The sequence below is a fragment of the Microcaecilia unicolor genome, chromosome 4, assembly GCF_901765095.1.
Source record: "Microcaecilia unicolor chromosome 4, aMicUni1.1, whole genome shotgun sequence".
Taxonomy (NCBI): domain Eukaryota; kingdom Metazoa; phylum Chordata; class Amphibia; order Gymnophiona; family Siphonopidae; genus Microcaecilia; species Microcaecilia unicolor.
Genome location: NC_044034.1, coordinates 375991910 through 376015263, shown reverse-complemented (window position 1 = coordinate 376015263; position 23354 = coordinate 375991910). Strand labels below are relative to the sequence as shown.

Here is a 23354-nt window from a genome sequence, read left to right as displayed (position 1 = left end):
AGGATAAGAGAACCCACACAGAGAGGCAGCTCAAGCTGTGCCACACAGCTAAAGCAAACGAGCAGCCCAAGCAGGATTCAAATAACAGATACAGCAGGAGAAAGGTAAAAGGAAACCCACAGAGAGACGGCTCAAGCCACACAGCTTAGACAAAGAGCAGTCCTCATGAGAACCAAACAACAGCTACAGCAAGTAAAGGGTTAAAGGGAAATCACACCGAGAGATGGCTCAAGTCACACATCTTAGACGAAGAGTAGTCCTCACAAGAACCAAACAACAGATACAGCATGTAAAGGGTTAAAGGGAAACCACACAGAGAAATTGCACACAGCTGATCAACAGCAGAACTAAATGAGGAAGTAAGCTCCCACGGAGTCTTACAGCAAAAACAGACAAAAGAGGGAAAAGGTTAACCACACATACAGAGAGCTCACACTGTGTCACAAACACAGACTACAGAGAAACAAGGTAAGCTCACAGCTGAGGGAATTAACGCTAGAGTGTCCTATGCAAGCAGAGGTAGGCTTAAATAGGGTCTGGCACCTAAAGTTATCTGCCTCAGACATCAGCCCAATCCCTGACATGACCAATCAGGACCGAGACCCAGTCACTACCCTGCCTGTCTCAGTAGGATCATAACAAAGATGGGGCAATAGTTGGAAGGATAGGTATTTATTTTTTATTTTATTTTTGTTACATTTGTACTCCACGCTTTCCCACTCATGGCAGGCTCAATGCAGCTTACATATTGTATACAGGTACTTATTTGTACCTGGGGCAATGGAGGGTTAAGTGACTTGCCCAGAGTCACAAGGAGCTGCCTGTGCCTGAAGTGGGAATCGATCTCAGTTCCTCAGGACCAAAGTCCACCACCCTAACCACTAGGCCACTCCTCCAATGAAGGTTTTTTAAGGTAGGGTCCAATGAAGGTTTTTTTAAGGAGTGGTGTGACTATGGCATGTTTGAAGGCATGTTGCAGTGGAAAGTGAAAGATTGAGGATATGACAGATAAAAGGGATGACAGTAGGAGAAATAGTGCTAAGTAGATGGGTGGGAATAGGATCAGAGTAACAGGTAGTTAGTTTTGAGAAGGAAAGAAAATGTGCAGTTTCCTCTTCAGTGACTTCAGAAAAGGAAGAAAAGGAGGCAGGGGTTGAAGGAGGGTTTAGAGAATGGACTAAGGGAAGTAGAGGTGGTGGTGACTTGGTTGAGAATTCAAGTTTAATCTTGTAAACCTTATCATGAAAGTACTCAGCCACAGTCTGGGGAGGAAGTGAAGGGGGAGTTGGAGGTGAAGGCACTTTGAGGAGAGAGTTCAGTGTGGCAAAGCGACGTTGAGGGTTTGAGCCAAGAGAATTTGTCAACTGGATGTAGTAGTCCTGTTGGGCAAGTGAAAGAGCAGACTGGAAGGAGGTCAGCATGGGCACAGGATTTTAGCCAAAGGCGTTTGGCAAAGCGAGCACAGGAATGTAGGTAGATTCTAGATGTCAGCCAAGGCTGGGGTTTGGTACGCCTTAAAGAACGGGGAATGGAAGGATTGAGAGTATCCAGAGCAGAGGAGAGAGTATTATATGAAGAGACAACCTCATTGACAGACTTGGATAACAGTGGTTGAGAAGAGGTTTGAAACACTGGAAAATGGAGTAGAAGGGTCAATGGCAGATGAAATCTAATGAAGACAAATTCAAAGTGATGCACATTGAGAAGAATAATCAAAATCATAGTTGCTTGATGCTAGGGTCCACCTTAGAAGTCAAGACCCAAGAAAAAGATCTAGGTGTCATGGTAGACAGTATACTGAAATATTCTGCCCAGTATGCAGTGGAGGCGGTCAAAAATGCAAATAAGATGCTAGGAATTATTAGGAAAGGGATGGTAAATGAGACCAAAATGACTATAATGCTTCTATATTGCTCCATGGTGTGACCTCACCTTGAGTATCGTCGTATCTCAAAAAAGATATAGTGGGATTAGAAAAGGTTCAAAGAAAAGTGACCCAAATGATAAAGGGGATGGAACTCCTCTCATTTGAGGGCTCTTCAGCATGGAAAAGATGGCTGAGGGGAGATATGTTTGAGGTCTTCAAACTCCTGAGTGGTGTAGAACGGGTAAAAGTGAATCATTCTTTTTTACTCTTTCAAAAAGTACAAAAACTAGGGACATTCAATGAAGTTACATGGAAATACCTTTAAAACAAATAGGAGGAAATATTTTTCCACTCAACGAATAATTGAGCTCTAGAACTGTTTGTCAGTGAATGTGTTAACAGTAGTTAGCGTATCTGAGTTTAAAAAAGGTTTTGACAAGTTACTAGAGGAAAAGCCTGTAGTCTGCTATTGAGATAGACATGAGAAAGCCTCTGCTTGCTCTCGGTTTGGTAGCATGGAATGTTGCTACTATTTGAGTTTCTGCCAGGTACTTGTGACCTGAATTGGCCAATGTTGGAAACAGGACACTGGACTAGATGGATCATTGGTCTGATTCAGTATGGCTATTCTAAAAGATGCATGCACAAATCTTTTAGTGCGTAACTGAAAAGGGGGTTTGGCCATGGGGGGGCATGGGCAGGTCAGGGTCATTAACTAAAGATACGCACAGTATTAAAGAATTCAGGGGATCTACGCCTAATTTTTACATGAGGACTTACATCAGGTTTCAGCTACTGTAAATCCTTATACCCAAAGCTGGCTGCAGGTCCCAGCACTACATGCTATTCTGTAAAGAATGCCATGTATAGGATAGCAGCGTGCATTTTTTTCGGCACCCACATTTGGATGCCTTTTACTGAATCTAGTCCCTTGTGTAGACATGATAAAAATTAACACTTGTCCTTTTAAATGATATACTAAGGCAACAGGCTGTTAGCAAGTTTGCCTTATTTCACCAAGCAGTGATGAATGTCTGTTTCCTGCTGGTGGGATACACAATACCAATCACTTGTTCATTCATGAGTCACAAGTTCTGAACACTGTCACAGATCAATCCTTACAGATGTACTGCTGTTTTCTATCTTGCAGGTGTTGCAGCAGAGCACCAAGATGGAAACAAGGACAGCAGAGTAGTGTCCACCATCACTTGCCAATAATGATGACCCAGGCCTGGAGGGAGTGGGACCTGAGGGCTCTGCTGAGGATCCTGGAGAGCAGGAAGACCGTGAAGAGGCGGGTAAAGAGGGCACATTTGTGTTAGAGGTGCTAGAGGATATTTTATTGGAGGAAGGGGAGATAGAAAACAAGGAGGGCCTTGTGAGGGAGCCAGCAGAGGACAGTGACCATCAGCTGGAGCAAGTTGAGATAGAGAATACAACAGCAGATGATATTAGTAGCTCTGAGCAGGAAGCAGACAAGGTGGTAGAACTTGTGTGAGCAGCAACTCACCCTGCTCAGAGCAGAAGTCAGTGGCCTCTGAGTTTGCAAACTACACCAGATGAAAAACCGAGTAGCATGAACAAAAGACTGGGTAGCTTCAAAACGGAGCTCCAGAACCTCTGGCTTCCTTGCGCTCCCAGCTAGTAGAGCACCTACTAACACCTCAGATTCTCCCCTGGCCTCTTCACTCCAACTCACCCCACCCCTGAGCCTGGCCCAAATGTGTGGTGCAACCATGCCTGCTGTTCCTCATTCTTCAGTTTCAATGATGAGGCCAGGCAGGTCTCTGGGGTGGGAAAAGTTGGACCAACCTCTCCAGGGTGGCCCTCAGTCTCAGAGCATGTTCTGTGCTGCAGTTCATGCATGAACCCACTTCTAACGCGCAGCTATGTCAGGGGGGAGAGACAGTTGCTATATATAGCAGATGTAAATGTGGATATGTACTTTTGGTGAGGTAATGCACCCAACGCTTATGAAATACATCATATACGTATTCTTTATCTCCCCCTCCTCCCATGTGCATGCCCATTCTCTATCCTAAATTCATCTTGTATTTGTAGGTGCTGTTTGACAGGGAATGTGCTAAGCACCAGGAAAACTAAATGCATCAGCATTTTCACTGTGACCACAAGAGTTCAAATTCTACTGATTTAAAATGACACATCATTTCAGTGCACACTAAGGATTACCCTCAGAAATGTGACGTGTGTGACAAAGGCTTTCATCAGCAGTCCAAAAGGATTGCTATTTTTAGGCATCCATTTGAACACTGTCTTTTATAGAATGCCCCATGATGCTGCTGGATATAGGAATAATTTGAAATCACTAGATTTTATGCAAAAGTTTACCTAAGGGTATCCAGCAAAAAGTTATGCTTGCACGGCCCCAGATTTGAATAAAAGGATTAATGCACTCAACCAATGTTTTTTTGAATATGGAACTTCATAAAATGTCACTGCTTGTTGTCATTTGATTATTTTAGCATATCACCTGTCCACCATTACTCATTCGACCTTCATGCTATCGTTGGAGTGCATTTTGCTGCTTCTGCTCAGACCTGGGGAAGCTAGTAATGAAATATATTAAGCTAGTCCAATAAAAAGATATCATCTTAACTTGTTGTTGTTTTTTTTTATTGTTTGTTAACTTTTATTAAGAACATAAGAATAGCCATACTGGGTCAGACCAATGGTCCATCTAGCCCAGTATCCTGCTTCCAAGAGTGGCCAATCCATATCACAAGTACCTGCAGAAACCCAATTAGTAACAACATTCCATGCTACCAATCCCAGGACAAGCAGAGTCTTCCTCCATGTCCAACTCAACAACAGACTATGGACTTTTCCTCCAGGAATTTGTCCAAATCTTTCTTAAAACCAGATATGCTAAACGCTGTTACCACATCCTCTGACAGCAAGTTCCAGAGCTTAACTATTCTTTGAGTGAGAAAATATTTCCTCTTATTTGTTTTAAAAGTATTTCCATGCAATTTCATCGAGTGGCCCCTTGTCTTTGTTTTTTTTTTTTTTTGAAAGAATGAAAAATCGATTCACTTCTACCCATTCTACACCACTCAGGATTTTATAGACCTCAATCATGTCCCCCCACAGCCGTCTCTTTTCCAAGTTGTAGAGCCCTAACTTCTTTAGCCTTTCCTCACACATGAGGAGTTCAATCCCCTTTATCATTTTGGTTGCTCTTCTTTGAACTTTTTGTAATTCTGCTATATCAATTTTTGAGATACAGTGACTAGAATTGAACGCAGTACTCAAGGTGAGGTTGTAACATGAAACAATACAGAGGCATTATAATATGTTTGATCTTATTTTGCATCCATTTCCTAATAATTCCTAGCATCCTGTTTGCTTTTTTGGCCGTCCCTGCACACTGGGCAGAAGATTTCAGTGTATTGTTTACAATGACACTTAGATCTTTTTCTTGAGTGTTGACTCCTAAGGTGGACCCTAGCATCAGGTAACTATGATTCGGATTATTCTTGCCAATGTGCATCACTTTGCATTTATCAACATTAAATTTCATCTGCCATTTGGATGCCCAGACTTCCAGTTTCCTAAGGTATACCTGTAATTTTTCAGAATTCACATGTGTTTTGACAACTTTGAATAGTTATGAATTAAAAATGATGTAATTTATGATTTAAGTATGCTTGCATTTTTATTGATTTATATATATAAGTAATATGACTTGTGAGCACATCTCTCTACCTACCTTACTCTATAGGGAAGCTGCAAATGTAACTCGTGTTCTTACTTTATTTTCATATATATTACAAGATGTGTCACTTAAATATCCAGACATTTTTTAGGGCATCCTCAGAATAGCGGCGTACCCAAAGCAAGGCATATTTTATTTATTTATTTATGACATTTATATCCTGCATTAGCCCAAGTAGAACTCTGGTTGAGTGTGGCTTACAAACAATTAGAAAAGCATGAACATATTCAAAATATATTAACAGAAAGTAAAATACATCATGTAATGTTAGACCAGTAAACCTTGAGTTAGGAACAGATGTAATTAAATACTTAGGGTCCTGTTTACTATGCCGAGCTGTAGGCACGCTTTCATTCCTACGAGTGTCTCTAAATTAGCATGCACTAAAAATGCTTGCGCACCTTAATAGACAGGGCCCTTAGTGATTTAAACTAGATAATTGAAATGTATTTATTTATTTGTTACATTTGTATCTCACATTTTCCTACCTTTTTGCAGGCTCGATGTGGCTTACATTGTGCCGTAATGACGATCACCATTTCCAGCATGAGAAATACAAAACAGTATAACATTAAAGATCATGAAGTAGATTGTAAAGAACGTTAGATAATCAATACAGGCATGAGAGGTAGGGAGGTGATGTGAAAAAGTTAATTGGTGAGAGTTGATTGAAGCACTCAAGTGTGTAGAAATCGATTTTATCTGGTTGTGGTAGTGTTTTGATGTTAGGTCAGTTATGATGGCTCATTATGGTATATCTTTTTAAACAGGTAAGTCTTTAGTAATTTCCGGAAGGCTGTTAGGTCGTGCATAGTTTTTAAGGCCTTTGGCAGTGTATTCCACAATTGCGTGCTGATGCAGGAAAAGCTAGATGCATATATTGATTTATATTTAAGTCCTTTGCAACTGAGGTAGTGGAGGTTCAAGAATGTGTGTGCTGATCTATTGAAATATGGAGGAAAAAGGTAAAGGGCTAGGATTAACTGGGATAGACAGGAGTAGTGGGAGGTGGGATGAGGTAAAAATTAGTGTCATGAGTTTATTTGAGAAGAGTGCTTCTTTCCTTGAAGGCTAGATTAAAGAAGTGAGTTTTCAATAGACTTCAGAATAACAAACAATCAGCTGTGCATTTGATGGCTTTAGGTAATGAATTCCAAAGTTTAGTGCCTTGATATGAAAAGTGTCACGGTTGTGGCCATGCCCTTATGTCCATACCTACTGTTTCTCTGTATCTAGCTGTTTGACCTCTCCAGTGTGCCTTTTTCCTGCTGTTGTTCTTCCTGTTAGCCAAGCCTCAATTTGGTGTCCCTGTTAGCCAAGCCTCAATTTGGTGTCCCTGAAGCCAAGCCTCTCTTTGGTGTCCCTGAAGCCAAGCCTCTCTTTGGTTTCCCTGCTTCTGCTTCATTTCCTATTTGTGACATCATCAACCTACTCCTTTATAAGGACCCGGCGAACTTTCCTGCGTTGCCTTTGCAACAGGTCTATTTTTCCCATTTCTTGTTGTACTGTTGTTTGATTCTGAGGGAACTGGTGGTCTTGTTAGCTGTGCCTCTGGGCACAGCCTTGAGCCCTGTGTGTTTGGTTTTGGTTTGAACCTGTATGGATTACTTGCCTGTTAGCTTTGCTCCCAAGCAAAGCCCTGTTCTATTTTTCTGTGTGTGTGTGTGGTTCTGGTTTGAACCTGAATGGATTACTTCCTTGTTAAATAGGCTCTCCAGCATAGCCTGTTCTGTTTCCCTGTGTGGTTTCCCTTGTTACCTTTCAGTGTTCAGAGAGCCAGGTGTTATCAGCTGCTTTCCTTGATTACTTTGCTTCCATGCAGCTGTGTCTGCTCTGTCTCTGCCTGCCTTCCCTTTCCCTACCCGGCTGTGGGTGCTGGCTGAGTTTGGGTAAGAACATTATTTGTTTTTCCTTTTGTTTGCTTTAAACCTTTGACTGCAGTGTTTGTTATTTTGCTCTTGTAAGCCCTGATTCTTTCTGACTTGTGTATTAGAAGCAGCACTTCCCTTTAGCCTGTTTTAATTGTTTGTCTCCTGGTTCTTGTGAGCTTTGCTCCTTATCTGATTTGTGTATGTAAAGGCAGCTTGCCCTGTTCACTTGCTTTTCCCTTTGTCTCTAGTGTCTGTTATTTGACTCTGTGGCACTGCCTTGTGTGTTCCTATGAGTGGCTTCCCTTTATCCTTGAGTGCCATGTGGGTTCCCTTTACCCTTGAGTGCTGTGTGGCACAGCCTTGTGTATTCCTATGAGTGGCTTCCCTTTATCCTTGAGTGCTGTGTGGCACAGCCTTGTGTATTCCTATAAGTGGCTTCCCATTATCCCTGAGTGCCGTGTGGCACAGCCTTGTGTATTCCTATGAGTGGCTTCCCTTTATCCTTGAGTGCCTGGTGGCATACCCTTGAGTATTCCTTTGAGTGGCTTCCCTCTTCCCTGAGTGCTATATGGTACAGCCTAGAGTGTTCCTATGAGTGGCTTCCCCTTATCCTTGACTGCTATGTGGCATAGCCTTGAGTATGCCTTTGTGTGGTCATGTTTTGAGTTTTTCCTGTGTGCTTTCTGTTTGAGTCCTCTCTATGAGGTTTCTGTTTGAATAATGTAAGCCACATTGAGTACATAAGTACATAAGTACATAAGTAGTGCCATACTGGGAAAGACCAAAGGTCCATCTAGCCCAGCATCCTGTCACCGACAGTGGCCAATCCAGGTCAATCGATGGGAAAATGTGGGATACAAATGCAACAAATAAATAAATTTGAGTGTGTTGCTCTTCTGTTTAGCTGTGACTACTAGCGCAGCCTGAGCGGTCTCTCTGTGTGGCACGAGTGGGCTGTTCTTTTGTTTAGCTGTGTCTACTAGCACAGCCCTGAGCGTCCTCTCTGGTTTTTGTTTGTGTTTGAGTGGATTGCTCTTTTGTTTAGCTGTGACTAGTAGCACAGCCTTGAGCGGTCTCTCCGTGTGGCACAAGTGGGCTGTTCTTTTGTTTAGCTGTATCTACTAGCACAGCCCTGAGCGTCCTGTCTGTTTTGTCCTGTTTGTGTTTGAGTGGGTGGTTCTTCTGTTTAGCTGTGACTACTAGCTCAGCCTTGAGCTGCCTCTTTGTGTGGCACAAGTGGACAGCTCTTTCGTTTAGCTGAGACTACTAGCTCAGCCCTGAGCTACCTCTGTGTGTGATTTCTGTTTGACTTGATTAGGACTATTCATTTATAGCTGTGGTTCTAAGCACAGCCTTGTGCTGCCTTCCTGTATGGGTTTCTTATCTTCTACTTGTGGTTTCTACCATGTGAGTCTAAGTGGGGTTGTCCTTTCCCCTTCAGTTTCTTTGTGCCTATGTGTAGGGTCTTTTGACCCCTTGTTTGTGGCTCTGTTTAGGTCAGTTTGTGTGCACTGCTTGAGTAGTACTTGCTCCAGAGATTCGTTCTGTTTCTTTTCCCTTCCCGCTGGTATGAGTGGGTTCCAGTTCGGCCTTGCGACCCATATGACTGTCCTTCCTTTGTTCCTGGTTTCTGCTTTTGTTAAGTTCTGTTCCTGGTTTTCGCTTTAGCCAGGCTCTGGTGTCACCTTGTCTTGAGTGTGCTCTATTTGCCATGTTTGGTATCTTGTTTGTATTCAGTGCCTGGTTCGCCTCTGCTCTGCGCCTCCCCAGAGGACTTGTCTGCTGCAGCCCAAGGGCTCACCATCCCGGGTTCCGTGACAAAAGGTTAGCAGTATGGATTGTTTTGTAGGTTACTTTCTTACAATTCAGGAAATGTAGGATAGGATATGCTCTAGATGATTTAAGTAGGGGTAATTCAATGAGGTGGTTCATGTATATTGGGGCCGGACTATACAAAATTTTGTGATTGAAGGTACGTAGCTTGAATGATATTTTATCTTTTACTGGTAGCCAATGCAAATCGTACACAAGGGGGGTTGCTTTGACGAGGCATGGTAGTCTGAATATGAGATGTGTAAGTCCTGCGTGACTACAGTTGCAGTAATCAAATTTTGTTAGGACTAGGGATTGAACTAGGGTACGGAAGACAGATTTTGCGATGAATGGTCTTAGTCTCATCAATTTCCATAATGAATTGAAGACACTTGAGACCACTTTGGAAACTTGGCTATCTAGAGTGAGGAATTGGTCAGTTGTGACTCCTAATATTTCATAGTTGAGTCAAGGGGATATGTGATGTTGTCAATGGTAAATGATTTAAGATTTATAGCATGATGAGGATTAGTAACTATTAAGAATTTAGTTTTATCAGTTTTGAGTTTTAGGGGCCTTTTTACTAAGCCACGTAGGCGCCTACATGCGCCCTTGTTCCAAATTGGAGTTACCACCCAGTTATCGCATGGCCCTTGTGGTAATTTCAATGTTGGCGTGCATCCGCTACGCACGTCTGAAAAATATTCAAGTGGAATTTGACAGGCGTAGACCATTACCACCCGGTTACCACGTGAGACCTTACTGCTAGGTCAATAGCTTGCAGTAAGGTCTCAGATCCAAAATGGATTCACAGCAATTTTCATTTTGCCGCACGTCCAGTTTTAGCAAAAACTTAAAAAAAGGCATTTTTTGTAGGTGCACTAAAAAATAATTCTTTGCACGTCCAAAACACGAGTCTACACTACTGCAGGCCATTTTTCAGTGCAACTTAGTAAAAGGGCCACTTAATTTGAAATTGGATGCTTAAGATTCCATTAGAGAGATACCTAATGTGATGATATGAATAATTTCATTTATTTCTTTAGTGAATGGAATATAAATGGTAATATCATTTGCATAAGTAAATCTTTGGTGACCATTTTTCTCCAGTAAATTGCCTAATAGAATCAACATGCACTCCACAAACAGGGGACCATGCTGATGAAATTGTACCTGATTGTTTCACTTGGTATGATCTAGACCTTTGGAAGCCTGAGAACGATTTTAACACAGCTCCTCAGATTCTGTATTGGTTAAGGATGTTTAGAAGGATATTATGATCAACAATGTAAAAGATACTGGACATATCAAATTGGAGTATTAATATTTTATTACCAAAGCTAAGTTCTCGTATAAATTTAGCTAGGAGGGTGGTGAGAACAGTTTTAGTACCACGAGAAGGTCCAAAACTGGATTGTGAGCTATGTAAAAATGGAGTGAAGTTAGATATAGTCCATTAGTTGGTGCGTGACTAAACCCCTTCATTACCTTTATCAAGCCACTAGTCTGTAGATAGAGACTAAGGCTGGTTTGGGTATTCTTTGGTATAGGAGTCAAAATAATATTGCCATTTTGAGGGGGGAATAGGCCCTGAGATAGCATTAAAGTCATGTTTGAGTGCAAATAGCTTATGAGTAAATTAGGGACTGATTTGAGAAGGTAACTAGGGCAGTTATCAAGTAGGCATTGTGATTTAGTGTATGTGTGAAGAGTGCATTTGACTTGATCAGTTGTAAGTGGGTAAAAGACCAACCAGATTCTGTCTGCTTAGGAGCATAGTGGTGAAGGATCATATGGATTTATTATTTATTTATTGCATTTGTACCCCACATTTTCCCACCTTTTTGCAGGCTCAATGTGGCTTACAGAGTATAGATATGATAACGTTGTTACATGATTTAAAAAAACAGTCGATCATAAGCAAAGGTGAAAGAGGATTTAGATGGAAAGGTGTTAGATAAGGTCGTGTGAGAGGTGTTTCTTGGTGTACTTGGGTGGTTTAAGGAATGATTTGTTTCATTGAGGGTGACTTTTGTAGGCTTTGTTGAAGAGATGTGTTTTCAAAGCTTTGCGAAAGTTGGTTAGATTGGTTATGGTTTTCAGGGCCATGGGTAGTGCGTTCCAAGATTGTGTGCTTTTGTACGCAAAGGTAGTAGCATAAGCTTGTTTGTATTTTATTCCTTTACAGCTGGGGAAGTTCAGATTGAGGAATTTGCGGGCCGATCTTTTGGCGTTTCTGGGCGGTAAGTCCACTAGGTTTAACATATAGAGTGGGGCATCTACGTGGATGATTTTGTGTACAGTCGTGCAGATTTTGAACTCAATTCGTTCCTTGAGCGGGAGCCAGTGCTGTTTCTCTCTTAGGGGTTTCGCACTTTCGTATTTAGGTGTACCAAAAATGAGTCTGACTGCGGTGTTCTGGGCTGTTTGGAGTTTTTTGGTGGTCTGTTCTTTACAGCCTGCGTACAGAACGTTACAGTAGTCCAAGTGGCTTATTACTAATGACTGTACTAGGGTGCGGAAGATGTTTCTTGGGAAAAAAGGTTTTATTCTTTTGAGTTTCCACATCGATTGGAACATTTTTTTCGTTGTATTCTTTGCGTGGGTGTCCAGAGTGAGGTTTCGATCAATGGTGACTCCAAGAATTTTCTGATTTTCTGAGCTAGGAAGTGTGCAGTAGGGTGTAGTTATTGTGGGGTAGTTGTTTGTATTGTATTGGGAGATGAGAACTAGACATTGAGTTTTTTCTGCGTTGAGTTTTAACTTGAATGAGTCCGCCCAGGAGTGCATGATCTGGAAGCTCTGGTGGATCTCGTTGGTTATTTCGTTTAAGTCACTTTTGAACGGGATATGGATCGTAAAGTCATCGGCATATATGTAGGGGTTAAGGTTTTGATTAGCTAGGAGATTGGCTAATGGTATCATCATTAGGTTGAAGATAGTTGGTGAGAGGGGGGATCCTTGAGGAACTTCGCATTCCAGTATCCAAGGTGGCGATCTGTCCGTATTTGTTATTACTTGGTAGGATCTGGTGGTGAGGAATCCTTCAAACCATTTGAGAACTGGGCCTCCGATTCCGAAGTACTCTAGTAGGTGTAACAAAATTTAATGATCCACCATGTCGAAGGCACTAGACATGTCGAATTGTAGTATGAGTATGTTCTTGCCAGTTGCGATCATTTTTTTGAATGAGTTCATTGCCGACACTAGTACAGTTTCAGTGCTATGATTTGATCGAAATCCTGATTGAGACTCATGTAGAATTGAGTGTTTGGTCAGGTATTCCGTGAGTTGTTTCGTCACTATGCCTTCCATCAATTTTGTTGTGAGTGGGATGGAAGCGACTGGCCGGTAGTTGGTTAAGTCCATTGTGCTTTTCTTGGCATCTTTTGGCAGCGGAGTGAGTAGGATGTTTCCATTTTCCGTGGGGAAGAGACCATTTACGAGTCTATAGTTTACTTGGTTCGTGAGGTCTTGTATGAATTGTTTGGGTGTGGATCTTATTAGGCTGGTAGGGCAGATGTCAAGTTCGCATTGAGATTTGGCATATTTTCTGAGCCAGTGTGTGAGTTCATTTACTGAAATCAGGTCAAAATTGGTCCATGATCGATCGGCAGGATATTCCCCAGGATTTGGGTCAAGGCATTCAAGGATGCTTGTGTACTCAATGGTGTTACTTGGTATCATGCGTCGGAGCTTTGTGATTTTTTCGTTGAAATAGTTTGCTAGGTTGGTTGCCGATGGGGTGTCTGTGCTGTTCAAGGTGACCTGTGTGGTGTTTAGGAGATTGTTTACAACTGAAAAGAGTTTGTGCGTGTCCTTGTAGTTTGGTCCTATTATAGCTTTGTAATGCGTTCTTTTGGTATGTCTGATTTTATATTTGTACTTTCTTTGTACCTGTTTCCACTCTTTGAGTGTGTGTTCATCTTTTTTTTTGCTCCATGCTCTTTCTAGTCTTCTGACCTGTGTTTTTAGTTCTTTCAGTTCTTCATTAAACCATGGGATTGAGTTGTTCCTATGTGAGGTTCTAGTTTGTAGCGGTGCTATTTTGTCTAACACTGTTCTGCATCTGTTGTCCCATTCTTGTAGAAATTGGGGTGATTCTGTAGTTGTAGTCCATTCTTTGGTATATATTTGTTGCCAGAATGTTAGAGGGTCTATTTTGCCTCTCGTAGTATAGGTTCTCTTTTCTTGTTTTAGTTGTTTCTCTTTTGTTTTCCAGAGGAGGGAAGTGATTGCTTTATAATGAGCTGACCATGGTGTGATTATCCATTTTGTATCCCTGAATATGAGGTTCGCTTCTGATGAAAATTTATGAGTTATGATATCAAGTGTGTGTCCTTTTTTGTGGGTGGGTTGCATGTTAGGCCAGTGGATCTCCCATAGCTGGAGGAATTCCTTGCATTCGTGTACATTGTTTGAGTTGGTGTCTTCAAGATGGAGGTTTATGTCTCCTGCTATGAGGACATTCTGAGAGGACAGACAGGTATTTGATATGAAGTCTGTGAAGTGTATCTGTGCGTCTTACCAGTTAGCCGGGGGTCTGTAGAATAGGATTATGTTTAGTTGATCATGTAGGTTAGGATGGGTGATTCTGACTGGCTATTTCGAGTTGGGGGAGGATCGATACAGCTGTTGTTGTAATTGTGAATTGGGATTTATAAATTATAGCTATACCTCCGCCTCTTTTTCCTTCCCTTGTCCAGTGAGTGATTTTGTATCCTGGTGGACATAGCTCGAGGATTATTGGGTCTTTGGAGTCATGGATCCAAGTTTCATTGATAAGGAAGTCAAGGTGATCTGCCGTTATGCAGTCGGTTATAGTTGTAGTTTTTTTGATTATTGATCTGGCGTTAGTGTATCCTATTTGTATTAATTGGTGTTGCTTCCTTGGGTTCGGGTTTGTGGTGATTTTTAATAATTGTCTGTTTTCTTGATGTGCGGGTTTGGTGTCTTCTTTTGATGTCCTTTGTTGATGTCCATGGGCGTTAGGTTTGTCGTGGTCTTTGTTATTTTTTTGGGAGGGCATTGTGTGTATATAAGTGATGTGTGATTTGTGAATTGTGAGGTTATTGTTATCTGTGTCGTGGGTTGTGTATGTGCGTGAGAGTAGGGTGAGACAGTAGATAATTAGGAGTGTTTTGCTGGGGTTTTTATCAGCGTTTAAGGCACTACAGCGATTTTCTAGGCATCAGTACAATGTGTGCGGTGTATTCGCGGCACTGTGTTTACAGCTGGGTCTCTAAAGACAGTGTGTTTTAAATAAGGCAGCTGAATTTACTTCCAGGTAGATAGTGCATTAAGGCAAGGCGGCATCTGGATCAGTAAAGCAGTGCGCTTAGAGGTAGATCTCATTTGCAGTGAAGAAGAGAAAAAAAAAAGGTGATGCAAGTCTCAATTGTGGTGGACATTGTATTTAAAAAAATGATCTATTGATGTTAGGGAGTTATCTAGTTCTTGTCTGATTTTATTTATTTTCTGCTCGAAATATTATGCCAGTTGATCAGCTGTTGGAGTTCGTTTGTAGTAGTTACAGGTTGAGTATTCAGTAGCTTATTTACTAGTGTGTAAAGTTTTCATGGATTAACTGTTTTTTGGCCTGTAAGTTTTGAATAGTAAGTGTTTTTTGCTTTGATAATCATGCATTTGTATGATTTTTAGGAGTTTTTTCCAATTAGTCCATTATTCATTGGATTTGTTTTTGATCCAGATTCTTTCTTGCCTTCTACATTTACGTTTCATTAGTAGGAGGCCAGGTTCCAGCTATTTGGAGGATGGTAGGAGGCAGATAGATTTGGATATGTAATCGTCTTTTATAGAGCATGCAACAATTTCTATGTTAGAGGATTGCAATTCAGTAATAGTGAAAATTTGTTCAGTAACAGCTGGGCACAGCAGATAAGATAAGTACTTGGGAAAGATATTTTTATAAATCACATTTGATTTCAAGTGTATTATGAGAAAGATATGTTTATATAAAAATCAAAATTGGGACCAGTCAGTGTGGAAAGGCTACACAAGCACTAAGAGCTATATTGGGAGACGGTTGGGAGGCGGGGCTAGTGCTGGGCAGACTTATACGGTCTGTGCCAGGGCTGGTGGTTGGGAGGCGGGGATAGTGCTGGGTAGACTTATACGGTCTGTGCCAGAGCCGGTGGTGGGAGGCGGTGCTGGTGGTTGGGAGGCGGGGATAGTACTGGGCGGACTTATACGGTCTGTGCCCTGAAAAAGACAGGTACAAAATAAGGTAAGGTATACACAAAAAACTAGCACATATGAGTTTATCTTGTTGGGCAGACTGGATGGACCATGCAGGTCTTTTTCTGCCGTCATCTACTATGTTACTATGTTACTATGCACATCCCATGGAATTCAAAAATGCGTGGGATGTGCATAAAGGAATCCTGTGCAGTAGGAATGGATCCTCATAAGCTTAGCCAAAATTGGGTGGCGGAGCAGATGGGGGGAAGAGTTGGTGGTTGGGAGGCTAGGATAGTGGAGGGCAGACTTATACGGTCTGTACCAGAGCCGGTGATGGGAGGCGGGACTGGTGGTTGGGAGGCGGGAAATACTTCTGGGCAGACTTGTATGGTCTGTGCCCTGAAAAAGGCAGGTACAAATCAAGGTAAGGTATACACATACAGTGGGGGAAATAAGTATTTGATCCCTTGCTGATTTTGTAAGTTTGCCCACTGACAAAGACATGAGCAGCCCATAATTGAAGGGTAGGTTATTGGTAACAGTGAGAGATAGCACATCACAAATTAAATCCGGAAAATCACATTGTGGAAAGTATATGAATTTATTTGCATTCTGCAGAGGGAAATAAGTATTTAATCCCTCTGGCAAACAAGACCTAATACTTGGTGGCAAAACCCTTGTTGGCAAGCACAGCGGTCAGACGTCTTCTGTAGTTGATGATGAGGTTTGCACACATGTCAGGAGGAATTTTGGTCCACTCCTCTTTGCAGATCATCTCTAAATCATTAAGAGTTCTGGGCTGTCGCTTGGCAACTCGCAGCTTCAGCTCCCTCCATAAGTTTTCAATGGGATTAAGGTCTGGTGACTGGCTAGGCCACTCCATGACCCTAATGTGCTTCTTCCTGAGCCACTCCTTTGTTGCCTTGGCTGTATGTTTTGGGTCATTGTCGTGCTGGAAGACCCAGCCACGACCCATTTTTAAGGCCCTGGCGGAGGGAAGGAGGTTGTCACTCAGAATTGTACGGTACATGGCCCCATCCATTCTCCCATTGATGCGGTGAAGTAGTCCTGTGCCCTTAGCAGAGAAACACCCCCAAAACATAACATTTCCACCTCCATGCTTGACAGTGGGGACGGTGTTCTTTGGGTCATAGGCAGCATTTCTCTTCCTCCAAACACGGCGAGTTGAGTTCATGCCAAAGAGCTCAATTTTTGTCTCATCTGACCACAGCACCTTCTCCCAATCACTCTCGGCATCATCCAGGTGTTCACTGGCAAACTTCAGACGGGCCGTCACATGTGCCTTCCGGAGCAGGGGGACCTTGCGGGCACTGCAGGATTGCAATCCGTTATGTCGTAATGTGTTACCAATGGTTTTCATGGTGACAGTGGTCCCAGCTGCCTTGAGATCATTGACAAGTTCCCCCCTTGTAGTTGTAGGCTGATTTCTAACCTTCCTCATGATCAAGGATACCCCACGAGGTGAGATTTTGCGTGGAGCCCCAGATCTTTGTCGATTGACAGTCATTTTGTACTTCTTCCATTTTCTTACTATGGCACCAACAGTTGTCTCCTTCTCGCCCAGCGTCTTACTGATGGTTTTGTAGCCCATTCCAGCCTTGTGCAGGTGTATGATCTTGTCCCTGACATCCTTAGACAGCTCCTTGCTCTTGGCCATTTTGTAGAGGTTAGAGTCTGACTGATTCACTGAGTCTGTGGACAGGTGTCTTTCATACAGGTGACCATTGCCGACAGCTGTCTGTCATGCAGGTAACGAGTTGATTTGGAGCATCTACCTGGTCTGTAGGGGCCAGATCTCTTACTGGTTGGTGGGGGATCAAATACTTATTTCCCTCTGCAGAATGCAAATAAATTCATATACTTTCCACAATGTGATTTTCCGGATTTAATTTGTGATGTGCTATCTCTCACTGTTACCAATAACCTACCCTTCAATTATGGGCTGCTCATGTCTTTGTCAGTGGGCAAACTTACAAAATCAGCAAGGGATCAAATACTTATTTCCCCCACTGTATGAGTTTATCTTGTTGGGCAGACTGGATGGACCATGCAGGTCTTTTTCTGCCGTCATCTACTATGTTACTATGTATATGCCGTGCTTTGGGTATGCTGCTATTCTGAGGATTCCCTAAAAAAAATGTCTGGATATTTAAGTGTTACATCTTGTAATATATATGAATATAAAATAAGAACACAAGTTGCTGTGTCACATTTGCAGTTCGAATAGGTAAACCTGCTGTTAGAAACTGTGTCCTCCAGCTTTTGGATTACTCTATAGAGAAACAGCTCAGTGTGCAGCCTATAGACAAAACTAGACAAAGTTTAAAAGTCAGCAGTGTTGAATACTCTTCTCATCTTTCTAAGATAGATAAAATATAAACCAACTGTAATTATGAATACTAATTGTATAGTCAACTGTAGCATAATATGAAATACTGGGAATATGAGGTGCTATAAAATGTATGATTTTGCAAATAATTCTTTAACTTATTTGTATTCTGTTCTGTTTACTCAGCTATAATTATTGGCCCTGATGGTAATCCTCTGACTGTTTACCCTTGTATAATTTGTGGGAAAAAGTTTAAGTCCCGAGGTTTCCTGAAGAGGCACATGAAAAATCATCCAGAGTATCTGTATAAGAAAAAGTATCGGTGCACGGACTGCGATTATACCACCAACAAGAAAATTAGTTTACACAACCACCTGGAGACCCACACACTTACAAACAAAACTGACAAACTGATTGAGTGTGGAAGAGTATTTTCCCAAACAGGAACTTTATTTACTCATAAGATGGTACACAGAGACAAAGGAGCTACCAGAATGCACAAGTGCAAGTTCTGTGATTATGAGACAGCAGAGCAAGGGCTACTGAATCGCCATCTTCTAGCAGTTCACAGCAAAAATTTTCCCCATATATGTGTGGAGTGTGGTAAAGGTTTCCGTCATCCTTCGGAATTGAAGAAACATATGCGAATCCATACTGGCGAGAAACCTTACCAGTGTCAGTACTGTGATTACAGATCAGCAGATTCTTCTAACCTGAAGACTCATGTAAAGACAAAGCATAGCAAGGAAATGCCATTAAAGTGTGATATTTGTCTTCAGACTTTTAGAGACACCAAAGAGCTGCAACAGCATGTTTTGTTACACCAGGAAAGCAAAATGCATCAGTGTTTGCACTGTGACCACAAGAGTTCAAATTCTAGTGATTTAAAACGACACATCATTTCAGTGCACACTAAGGATTATCCTCACAAATGTGATGTGTGTGACAAAGGCTTTCATCGGCCCTCAGAATTAAAAAAACATGAGGCAGCCCATAAGGGTAAACGGATGCACCTGTGCAGACATTGTGAATTTAGAATTTCTGATCCCTTTCTTCTTAGCCGTCATATTCTTTCAGTTCACACCAAGGAGCTTCCGTTTAGGTGTAAGAGATGTAGAAAAGGCTTTAGACACCAAAATGAACTAAAAAAACATATGAAAACACACAGTGGCCGAAAAGTTTATCGGTGTGAATACTGTGAGTATAACACTTCAGATGCTTCTGGTTTTAAACGGCATGTCATTTCTATTCATACAAAAGACTACCCCCATCGTTGCGAGTACTGTACTAAAGGTTTCCGAAGACCTTCAGAAAAGAACCATCACATCATGCGACATCATAAGGATGCTGCATTGTTTTGAGATTTCTTTAACAGACTCCCTAATTATGTAGTGTTAGTACACGAGTCTAGTCTTGAAATTGTTTATTTTAATACCAGTCATCCATGATCACAAAACAAATATATACTGTGCATTTGATTTTTGCTAATTGTAAAATGATTATTGCTGTATTTGAATTTCTTTATATTTTGTTAAAGCATTTTTCTGAATTTTGTTCAGTTTGTTTAATAAATAAGGAAATATAGTGACAATACCCTGCCTCCAGTGTGAATCATTTTTGTTGTGATTAAATATGCCAGTTATGCACAGCAGATATTCAGAAAATGTTCTTAAGTGACTGGATTCTACATTTGAGAGATTATTTTTATCAGTTTGCCATTGGATATGTAGTCTATTCAGAGACACAGCAGAAGTGCGAATCAGAATATTATAACTCAGTACAGTAATGTTTCTCCGATTTGTAAGCTCACAATTTGACAGTAATGGCTTCCTCTGTTATATCTAGCGGATGACATCTCAGTGTTAATCCTCCTATCAATCTTCAAAATTGACGTACACAAGGTCCAGAAATGCATCACCCTACTAGAAACTTAGATGTATGACCACAAGTTAAAGCTCAACACAGATAAAACCAAATTCCTGTGTTTTAACTCCAAACCAGAACAAATCCCCACAATAATTACCATCAACCAAGTAAACTTTGCCGTTTCTGCAACCATTAAAATCCTAGGTATGCAAATTGATAGTGCCCTTTCCCCAGATGCACAAGTTAACACCTTAGCCACAATGTTTCTTGCTAGTGAGGAAGCTCTGCACCATTTGGAAATACTTTGAAATCAACCACTTTGCACGGTTGGTACATGCACTGTTACTATCATCTCTAGACTACTGTAACTCAGTATACCTGGGCTGCACAAGCACCTTACTGAAAAGACTCCAAACCATTCAAAATATGGCAGTAAGACTAATCTTCAGTCTATCAAAATTCAACAGCATCTCCCCATTCTACATCAAAATACATTGGCTACCCATTGAGGTGAGAGTATCCTTCAAATTGGCTTGCTTCCTTTTCAAAACACTACAAGGTTTGATCCACAACTATCTACTAGTTCATTTCTGCTTCTCAACCTCTACAAGAAATAGGAGACAAGAAACTGCCAACTTTTTTACCTTCCCCTCACCCAAGAGTAAGAAGAGACTAGCACTCTTTGACAAATCTCTTGCCATCCAAGCAGCTAGACTCTGGAAAGACATCACTGGAACGTTCTCACCTTCACAATCATACCTCACATTTTGACAAATGATTAAAACTCTCCTATTTAAGAAATGTACTATAACTAGAATCCTACCTACCCCCAAAGCAATCCACTGTAATTGTCAGAGGAATGTTCTGATTTCTAAAACCCTTTAAGATGTTTGTAAACCACTTAGAACTGAACAGGCATTAGAGGATATAAGCCCTAATGTAAAGTAAAGTAGAAACCCTTTTCTCTGAGGACAAGCAGGACTTAGTTTCTTTGGAATGGAAGAGTATCCTGGTGGTTAGTGCAGCAGCCTGAGAACCTAGGGAACTGCATTTGATTCCCACTGAAACGTCTTGTGACTCTGGGCAAATCACTTAAATCTCCATTGCCCCAGTTACAAAATAAGTACCTGTATATAATATGTCAACCGTTTTGATTGTAACCACAGAAAGGTGGTATATCAAGTCCCATCCCCCTTCCCTTTCATATGTAGGTGATGTAATCAGATGGAGCCTTGGTGCAAATGCTACCCTGAGTTCTATTACTTTAAGAAACTTTTTGTTTTCCGTGGAGCAGAGCGGTCACGTTCCTGGTCTTTCCTCAGTGCATCCAGCTTTGTTGGTGATTTTTTTTTTCAATTTGATGTGCCTTCTCTTGCAGTACTTTTTATTATTATCCCTTTCTTTCACATTTTTTCCCTTCCCTTTAGTCTCCTTACCTTTGTGGCAAGTTAGTTTTCTTGATTTTCATGGCTCCTGAGGCCTGAGCACTGGTGGTGTTCTTTTGCCCTCATTTTTTCCTTCAATGAGATTCTCATCATTGAGCCATTTGATTTTGCATTGGCTATTTTTCCCTTCATGTCCCAGAAGGTTCCCAGTGGCTTTAAGCGCTGTACCCAGTGCAACAGAATTGTCTCGGGACTTACCCACATAGCTGATGTCTGTCGTGCATGGGTCCAGACTGCAAAGTCTCTGAGTTCTTTGTTTGAAAATGCAGAAAAGAATCCAGAAAAGCAGACCAGGCCCCTGCGAGAAGGTTTTTAGCGCTCCTAAGTCGGCATTGGAAGCATCAATCTCCATGGCTGCTGACGCGGCATCGGATAGTGAGAGTACGCCGACATCGAGGAGCTCCCCTGCCTCGACATCGGGCACTGATATGGGACCCCAGGACCTGTCAGCATTGGACCTGACACTGAGGATATGTGTGGATTCAACACCATCCTAGTCGGCACCGAGGGACTGAGATGCCATGCATTGAACGAAGGCTAAGAAGCATCAGCATCAATCCTCCTTGAGGCACAATGCCAGGACCTTCATGGCGTTGGCACCAAATAGAGCACTCCCCCTCTGTTGTAGTGATGCTGATGTGCAGTCTTTCTGCAGTCAGGACCCCGGTTCTAATTCAACATCGACAACTTTGCAGACTATCTCCATACCGGCTCCCCGGCCTTTGCCGATGTCTAATAAATCCTTGGAGATGAGAGAGGTTCCATGGGATTGGAGAACAGCGGGCGTGGTCCTTCTTCACAAAAGTGGTGATAGGGAAGAAGCTGGAAACTACAGGCCAGTAAGCCTCACTTCGGTTATTGGAAAAGTACTGGAAGCGATGCTGAAGGAAAGGATAGTGAATTTCCTGTAAGCCAAAAAGTTGTAAGATCCGAGACAGCATGGTTTTACCAAAGGTAAATCATGCCAAATGAATCTCATTGAATTCTTTGACTGGGTGACCAGAGAATTGAATCATGGACGAGCTATAGACGTAATCTACCTAGATTTTCAGCAAAGCTTTTGACACGGTTCCCCATAGGAGGCTCTTAAATAAACTGAATGGGCTGGACCCTAAGTGGTGAACTGGATTAGGAACTGGTTGACGGACAGATGCCAGAGGGTGGTGGTTAATGGAATTCGCTCTGATGAGGGAAAGATGAGTAGTGGAGTGCCTCAGGGATCGGTGCTGGGGCCGATTCTGTTCAATATATTTGTGAGTCAAATTGCCGAAGGGTTAGAAGGTAACGTTTGCCTTTTTTGCGGATGATACTAAGATTTGTAACAGAGTGGACACCCGGGAGGGAGTGGAAAACATGAAAAAGGATCTGCAGAAGCTAGAAGAATGGTCTAAGGTTTGGCAATTAAAATTCAATGCGAAGAAATGCAAAGTGATGCACTTAGGGAGTAGAAATCCACGGGAGACGTATGTGTTAGGCAGTGAGAGTCTGATATGTACAGATGGGGAGAGGGATCTTGGGGTGATAGTATCTGAGGATCTGAAGGCGACGAAACAATGTGATAAGGCGGTGGCCATAGCTATAAGGTTGCTAGGCTGTATAGAGAGAGGTGTGACCAGCAGCAGAAAAGAGGTTTTAATGCCCCTGTATAAGTCGTTGGTGAGGCCCCACCTGGACTATTGTGTTTAGTTTTGGAGGCCCTATCTTGCTAAGGATGTAAAAAGAGTTGAAGCGGTGCAAAGAAACTCTACAAGAATGGTATGGGATTTGTGTTACAAGACGTATGAGGAGAGACTTGCTGACCTGAACATGTATACCTTGGAGGAAAGGAGAAACAGGGGTGATATGATACAGACGTTCAAATATTTCAAAGGTATTAATCCGCAAGCAAACCTTTTCCGGAGATGGGAAGGCGGTAGAATTAGAGGACATAAAATGAGATTGAAGGGGGGTAGATTCAAGAAAAACATCAGGAAGTATTTTTTCACGGAGAGAGTGGTGGATACTTGGAATGCCCTCCTGTGGGAGGTGGTGGAGATGAAAACGGTAATGGAATTCAAAAATGCGTGGGATAAACATAAAGGAATCCTGTTCAGAAGGAATGGATTATCAGAAGCTTAGCGGAGATTGGGTGGCAGAGCCGGCAGTGGGAGGTTGGGCTAGTGGTTGGGAGGCGGGGCTAGGGCTGGGGAGACTTCTACGGTCTGTG

The 23354-nt window shown here is 42.0% G+C and overlaps 1 protein-coding gene across 2 annotated transcripts in view; it reads left to right on the top strand.

Moving 5' to 3' along the window:
- Window positions 1-19415, top strand: part of ZFX (zinc finger protein X-linked) — a 136732-nt gene extending 117317 nt beyond the window's left edge. Inside the window, exon 7 of one of the 2 annotated variants that reach the window (XM_030202380.1) lies at window positions 18024-19415. In XM_030202380.1, coding sequence (XP_030058240.1) covers window positions 18024-19198 — 1175 coding nt within the window. In that variant the 3' untranslated portion in view covers window positions 19199-19415. Of the gene's footprint in view, window positions 1-3017; window positions 4471-18023 lie in introns of those variants that run through there. The other variant, XM_030202381.1, reaches the window with a different exon arrangement.
- The last annotated feature ends 3939 nt before the right edge of the window (window positions 19416-23354 follow it).